This window comes from Bidens hawaiensis, unplaced genomic scaffold (assembly GCF_021521415.1).
Source record: "Bidens hawaiensis isolate Kalapana, Puna unplaced genomic scaffold, B.hawaiensis_p1.1 tig00029269_1, whole genome shotgun sequence".
NCBI lineage: Eukaryota > Viridiplantae > Streptophyta > Magnoliopsida > Asterales > Asteraceae > Bidens > Bidens hawaiensis.
The window spans coordinates 1-7,968 of NW_027494819.1; the positions used below are offsets into that span (position 1 = coordinate 1).

The following is a 7,968-nucleotide window of genomic DNA, read 5'->3' on the forward strand; positions in this document are numbered from 1 at the left end:
AGAACTTGTCTTTTTGCTTATCGGTTTTCTAACTTACAGTTTGTTGAGTTTTAATTTTATTATGTTCAGGCAAGATGTCTATTTGAGCTTTGAAGAATCGATTTTTGGAGCAAAACGTGACATTGAAGTTAACTGTTTCGAGACATGTGATCATTGTGGTGGAACGGGAGCTAAGTCAAGCAGTTGTATAAAATCATGTGACCGTTGTAAAGGAAGAGGAGCAGTTGTAGAAACTCAGAAAACACCATTTGGAGTCATGTCTCAGGTAAATACCATTTTACCCTTAGGTACTAAAACAACCACCATTTCTTTTAACTTATGTTTTCATTCTAGGTATCTAGTTGCTCAAAGTGTGGTGGTGATGGTAAGATTATAACTGAACATTGTAAGTATTGTGGAGGCAAAGGTGAAGTACAGTCACGAAGAACCGTGAAAGTAGCGATTCCACCTGGTGTGAATGATGAAGCCACCATGCGAATGGAAGGAGAGGGTAATGTTGACAAAAACAGGTGACAATAGTAGATTAAAAATCATATATGTCAAGAAATAATGTATAAAGATTCAAATAACTTTAGTTATATGTATACCTGTTTTGCTTGATTTTCAATGCAGAAATAGAGTTGGTGAATTTGTATTTAGTCATTCATGTTATCCAAAAAAAAGGAATACGAAGGGAGGGTCTTCATCTCTACTCAGATATTAAAATCGATTATTCGCAAGCAATATTAGGTACTGTCATTAAGGTAACGTGTGATCTTATACCAGTTAATGCCTTTATGCTTTGTTTAATATGAAACGAGTTAAATATTGGACTAATATGGCATGTTGCACCATCCACATCTAATGATCAAGATTTTATTATTATTATTATTATTATTATTATCATTATTATTTACTACTTTGATCGATCATCTTTAGATGACTGTATTTTTTTTGCTTTATAATTCTTAGTTATATTTTGTTTTTTATGTAGGTTGAAACGGTTGATGGTCTAAAAGACCTTCATGTGCCTTCAGGGATTCAGCCTGGGGAAACATTGAAACTTTCAAAAATGGGAGTTCCAGATGTCAATAAGCCATCTATTAGAGGGCATCATCACTTTATTGTGAATATCCAGATCCCAAAATATATCAGGTTAACATTAGAATCTTGGAAAGTTTCTGGATTTCTTTAAGTCAAATGACATCAATATGGAACATACATTTTGTTAGTTATCAATTTTGACATCATACCTTCAGAAGTAACACTTAAAGATAACTGCTTTTCAAAGTATACTAGTACAGACCACAAATGCTGTTTTTACCACTATAATGAAAACTGACTGAAAAGTATGTTCTTTTAGGATATAATATGGTTCTTTGATCTCAATTGTATTATAATCTACACACCTTTGACTTCTGATTGTCAAAATAATGAGTGCCTGTATATGTGGTCGCTGTTTCTTCTATCATATTGTTCTAAATTTACTAACAAGGTATTCATGTCTTGCCATGTCAGCAATGAGGAGCGCCAATTGGTTGAGAAGTTGGCAGAGATACGGAATCATACAATCTATGGTATACCGTAGTTGTTTATTTCTTTCATACTAATTAGAGGTGGCAATGTCAACCTGTTTACTTACAAATAATGGGTTAGTTTGGTTATCGCTTATTCTTAACGGGTCAAGTAGTTGTTATAGCCAAAAGGGAAACGTGTCAAATGGGTCAAACTTAAAAGTCTCCCTCTCTAATTATATGTAATGCACTTAGGGGTGTAAATGAGCCAAACCGAGCCCGAGATTGGCTCGTTTTGACTTATGAATGCTAGAGCTCGGCTTGTTTATGATTATTTTTTAATTAATTTATATACATTTAAAATTATTTTATATATATATTTGTAATTACCTAACTAATAGCTTGTATAGCCTTACATACGAATGGAAGAAATGCAGAAAGCAAATTAACTATACCGCTACTTATAGAAAAGTATCTAACTACTATTCTATTAATTGCATAAATGTAATAACTACCCAATGCCCTAATTTTATGTAGAGCATAGTAAATAAGTTTGTATATAATAAGCATTGTTATATAATTCATACGATAATCAGGCTCGCGAGCTAGCTCGAACTTGATAAATGAAGCTAGGGCTTGGGCATGCTTAACAGACAAGCTTATTTCAAGGCTCAGGCGCGTTTGAGGTTAATACTTACTGAAATAAAAGGAAAATGCAAGATGGTATGTGGTGGCAGCGCAACAAATGTAGGGTCCACATGCACTAGCTTTAAGTTCCCATGTCCCCTAACCCTTGGATTTCAGATGAGACTATGAGTACTTGTCTTCTCATGAATCTAAATCTGCTAGATAGTGTGTGTTCACCCACACAAAATAGTATCTAAAATAATTAAACTAATGAATTGAGTTTAGAAAGAGGTATCTTCTGGTTATTTTATTCATTTCATTATTACTTTGTTCAGGAGGACAAGATGATAAGCACAAAAAGGATTTCTCTTCAAGCAAAAGACCTGCTACATCTTTGTGGAACTCAGTCTGGGCCATGTTAGGGTAAGCTCTCATGTGCCTGTTAATTGTTAGTCACTCTTTTCAACTACACTTTGTGGCTCATGTGGCCCACATAGACCAAGCCCTATTATAAGCATATAATATTTTAATATTACTAAAATAAGCTTAGGAATTTGAGTTTTTATTTGGAGTGAATTCCTATAGTTGTTATAAGTAGGTGATTAGGGTTGTATATTTCTCTCTTCATACATGAAACCTCATACAAAATTGTAGGTTTGTAAACAAACCAAACGAACATGAATGAAACATGTTCATGATCGTGCTCGTTCATTTAACTTTAACCGAACAAACGATCTAATTGAACAATTGAACGGGCAAGGCTTTCTTGTTTGTGTTCTTTCGTTAAGAAACTGAACATGTGCGTGTTCGTTTGTTAATGGTAAAAGCGAATGTTAGCAAACACCAATGAACATCAATCTATTTGGCCTAAAATATCATAATTAATAAACTCGTTAATTGTAATGGGTGATATCTTAATTTCAAGAACTACACTAAATTATAATGGGCCTAAAAAGTTAATTAAGTAAATACATAAACAAACGTAAACAAACGCTCATGAACATAAATGAATGAATGAGTCATGTGTTCAGTCGTCGGACGCTTCACCAAACGTTCAGTTTGTTTGTAGGGCCTACAAATTTGCAAATGCGTATAAAGCATTTAACTTCGTGAATGGTAACAAATTTATTATACTTTTTTCGTGACAGGCGCGGACAATTCGGTGATAGATTTGCTTCGACAACCGTGTGCATGCCAGTATACCGAAAACACCAGTCGCTAAATTCTCCACAATGCTTCTTACAGCCATTGTTATTATTATTACATGTATGCTAAATTCCGCATGTAAAAGAAAAAAATCTTAAAAAACCAAACATGTATTATTAACTTTATAAAATCTTCTCTATGCTGACTCATCATCCCTTATAAAACAAACATACAAACAATAACTTAAATACAAGTATTAATTAATAATCTTAAATCTTAGTCTACCAACAGCCGTATATCAATCCCAACATAACCAAAACCTTGCTAAATCCTGACACTTGTACGACCACCGCATTTGATTTCTTTTTGCCATTTTCACCATCATCGTCACTGTCATCATCACTAATATCCTTCGGGTGATCAAAGTTAGCCGGGACTGTCGTCTCAGGCACTGTGTCGTCACCCGACTCTTGACTAACCGGACCAGGGGCCCCGGGTGTTGGTTCCCTTAAACTTGGTGGCAAGCCCTGCCCGTGTGTCACGTTGATACTGAATCGTTGCCCGTTCTCACATTGCTCGCCATCATAGTCACTCGAGAAGAAAAAGGTGGGGCCCTCCTTGACCAGTGGGACTGCAACAGTGACCGGGTGGACGGAGCTGGCGGATGGGTCGGGTGAGGCGTATTGGGTGGTGTCGTTGTCGAGGGCGTTGCTGTCGTCGCAAAGGTGGTAGATGGTGGAGTTGTATGTTTGCACAAGTGTGTGGTTGTTGTCGGTGTTGAAAACTGCATGATAATATAGAAATATTGAAAGAGACATGTATTATTAGAAAATGGTATAGAATGAATATACAATATAATTGTTATTGCTTGTAGTAAACCTCCTTTATAGCTGGCAATCATGAGAGTTGTCTTGATAGTGACTGCCCACACATGCCATGCTATTGCCACCTTTAAAACTCCCCCACCCCAAAGGCAATTACTCAAATCGATTTTAAGTTTTTAACAGTTGGATTAACGGACCTAGTAGATTCCATAAGTAACAAAAGGCAGCTATTAGCTGATTGATATATATATATATATATATATAGGGTTAGGTTAAAATAAAAACCCATTGAGTTGTGAAAACTCTAGAAACTCATTCTCAATCATATGTTTTTAATTAAAGTTTAAATATTATGGTCCACAATTAAAGTTAATAAAAAATGTAAACATATATATAACATTTCCTCTCTCCTGAAAACATATACAAAAATTAGTAAAAAAATGTTAAAAAATAGCAAAAAAATGTTTTTTTAATTTTTGATATTTTGTATTAAATGTAACAACACATATTACGTGTGTAACAAAAAAAAAAAACAAAAAAAATGATGTTGCATAGGGTTTTTACGGGTTTGTACAACTCAAGTGGGTTTTCATTTTATACTTCCCCTAAATAGCATATATATATATATATATATATATATATATATATATATATATATATATATATATATATATATATGGGAGAGTTAACGTACAAATGAAATTAACGTGCTAAACATGAGAATCAAGTAGAGTAATTATGTGATTACACTATAAAGTAATTACGTAATTACTATATGATGTAATTACATAATTACTCTACTTGTATATATAATTACTCTATTTGATTCTCACGTTTAGCATGTTAATTTCATTTATCCAAACCCTATATATATAACTGGAGCATACTTAACTAAACCTTGTACTCAAACTGGTCCAACAGCGTTGTTAAGTCAAAATCAGTTGGTTGTTTCCAATAGAGCCTCGAGTTGAATATATAGACATCAATTATATATAAAATGTTTAATTTTAATGCAAACATAATTGATTATTTGAGTCTATATAAATTGTATCTAAAAATGCTTAGTTATAATGCTAACATAAATCTGTTTATTAAATGGAGTAAATTTTATATACTAGTGACTTAGTTTTCTGGGTGTTTTATTAAACTTAACTTTATCAGGGGTTACAATTTTATGAATTTTGTTATAATGTCAATTTATTTATTTACTTATTTTTAAAAGTAGGTGATTAAATAAGACTTGTATGAATTTTAGTGATTGTTTTTTTTTTTAAATTAACATGAAGGAGATAATAGTGAAAAAAAAAGTAAATAAATAAAATAATAATCAAATCTCATGACTCAGTTTATATCAAGATGGAGAAATAATAAGATTAATAAAAAAATTGCAACAGAAAGTTGATATGATTAAACAATTAGAAAAATTTGATTGAATTTTTTTCTTGTGATAAAAACTAGTCAGTCGACTATTGAACGTCGGTTGCAACCCCTGATTTTCAGACATATTTAATGAATTTGTAACCAATTAAAATAAATAAATAAATAATTTCGGGATTTAGAAAAAGCCTGCAGTTGCAATTATTAATAATCACAAAATTCTCCTGGTATCAAATTTAGTAAAAGAAAAGTATAACAACATTCGTTAATCTGTCGGCAAGAACAGATAATAATTTAGAGTATGATTCATTGATACGTAATTTCCTTTTATACCCTCACTATGAGTAAAGCTTTCCTCATTCATTATATCATACACACAAAATTAATGAGACAAGATAAATAATAATAAAGATATAGAAAAGAAAGTCATACTTAGGAAATCACCAAGAGAGAAGGTTTTAGAAGAAGCCCATTTTTGATAATCAACACCTGGCTTCTCAAGTTTGTCAAACCAACCAAGATCATCTCCCACGGTGTAGTTCTTGTAACCGGAGACGACTCCGACCGCCATCAACACCATCCATACCACCTGCAGCTTCATCATCTCTTCTATCTCTCTCTTTCAATATCTGATCTGATCGAGTTTCAAGTATATATGATGCCTTCCTTCAAGGTCGCTGCTTTCTTGGTTTGTAACCACCGTTTGATGCTCTCTTCATTAAATTTACTGTGTGTGTGTGTACCGATATATAAAGATAATAAGAGAGAGAGAGAGAGAGAGAGAGAGAATTTATCTTTATTTTTGCAGAGAATATAATATATCTTTTCTTTTTTATATATTAGCATAATATGTTATAATATTCATATTTCATACAAATGAAGTTTTACATACTTCAAATGTCCAACAATTAAACTTGGTAAAATAAATGGATTTGAAATATGTGTTAGGTAATGAGAAAATACTTTTAATTACTCAATAATCACTAGACAACTAATTAAGCTAAAAAAATTTGTTGATCAATAATTGCCAACGTGACGCTAGGAAAAACAAAAAAAAATTAAACATCCGTTACAATTCTTTAGTAGTTACCTTACCGATGAATCAACGAACGATAATCTAATAGAAAAAATTGTCCTCGACATGTTATTGAGAGATCACTAGCACGCGTGAATAAGTTATTTGGACATTATATTTACATTCATTATTCATACAAATGAAGTTTTGTATAGTTCAATAAATGGAACTGTATGTGTTTGATTAACAAGAAACTACCTTTTATTATTATTTAATAAATAATTGATGGGCACATGCTAGTCTTCAACCAATGCCGACTATTATATATTATATTAGTTAAAAATTAAATATTAAAATAGGTGTCTTGTTTAGATGTTGAAGTCTCGTCAGTTGAAAGGGTTTACGGAATACGTAACATAATTTTGAAAACATGTACTAACAAGCATACATGTATTATTAAACCGATATAACTCAAATAGCAAAACTATAACTGTGAACAAGATGAAGATCGGAATTGAATGATGTGATGGTATAAAATCGATAAAACGAAAGAAAATTGAAAAGAAGAAGAGAGAATTTTATTGCTCTGAAATCAAGATTACATACAAATGAATTCAAACAAAGTATATATACTATCATATGCGGCGCATATGTTGGCCGTATAACATATGCGGCGCATATCATATGCGGCGCATATGTTATGAACAACGTATGTGCTCACACCCCACCTCAAGTTGAAGGTTGAGAAAAACCCAACTTGCACAAAAGCTCATGAAAATGTGATCCTGATAAGCTCTTGATAAATAATCAGCAAGCTGGTCAGCAGTCTTTGTATGAACTAAATTGATAAGACCTTCTTGTAATTTCTCGCAAACAAAATGACAATCAATCTCGATATGCTTTGTTCGCTCATGAAAAACCGGGTTCTTGGCAATATAAATTGCAGCTTGGCTGTCACACTTGTGTTTAACTAGAGTAATATCCGGAACTGTAAACTCAATAAGAAGTCTAGTTAACCATTCAAGCTCAGCTGTAACACGATGAAGCGATCGATACTCAGCTTCAGCAGAACTTAAGGAAACAGTGCGTTGTTTCTTAGACTTCCAAGAAATTGGTGAACCACCAAAGAGAAACATAAAACCCATTAACAGATCGCCGTGTATTAGGACATGCTGCCCAATCGGAATCACAGAAAGCCTGTAAATCAAAAGAAGGATTTTTGTTGAAAAATAATCCTTGAGATAACGTTCCCTTTACATAAAAAAAGGGTATGAAGAGCAGCATGCCAATGAGGAATCCTCGGATCTTGCATGAATTGACTTAAGAATTGAACAACAAAAGCAATATCAGGTCTTGTGTGTGTAAGATAATTGAGTTTCCTAACAAGTTTCCTATATTGTAAAGGAACATCAATAGCAAGACCTTCATGAATCTTAAACTGGAGATGATGAGGTAATCGAGAATTGCTAACAGAAAGATTGGAGGT

General features: G+C 32.8%; 1 protein-coding gene and 1 pseudogene across 1 annotated transcript; one reads left to right on the forward strand and one right to left on the reverse strand.

Moving 5' to 3' along the window:
• The first annotated feature begins 69 nt into the window (after nucleotides 1-69).
• LOC143578407 (uncharacterized) lies at nucleotides 70-3,424 on the forward strand (annotated as a pseudogene).
• A 25-nt stretch (nucleotides 3,425-3,449) lies between these two features.
• On the reverse strand, nucleotides 3,450-6,052 carry LOC143578412 (early nodulin-like protein 18). Its single transcript, XM_077062003.1, has 2 exons — nucleotides 5,900-6,052; nucleotides 3,450-4,050 (listed from the first exon to the last, which is right to left on the reverse strand). The coding sequence occupies exons 1-2, from the start codon at nucleotides 6,045-6,047 to the stop codon at nucleotides 3,548-3,550; spliced, it is 651 nt and encodes a 216-aa protein (XP_076918118.1). The 5' UTR covers nucleotides 6,048-6,052; the 3' UTR covers nucleotides 3,450-3,547.
• Between the last annotated feature and the right edge of the window lie 1,916 nt (nucleotides 6,053-7,968).

Excerpts from the sequence above, each read along its gene's own strand:
- LOC143578412 (XM_077062003.1), bottom strand. The coding sequence starts at position 6,047 with ATGGTGTTGATGGCGGTCGGAGTCGTCTCCGGTTACAAGAACTACACC. Across the intron at positions 4,051-5,899 it reads CTCTCTTGGTGATTTCCTAA|TTTTCAACACCGACAACAAC; the intron begins GTATGACTTTCT and ends ATTATCATGCAG.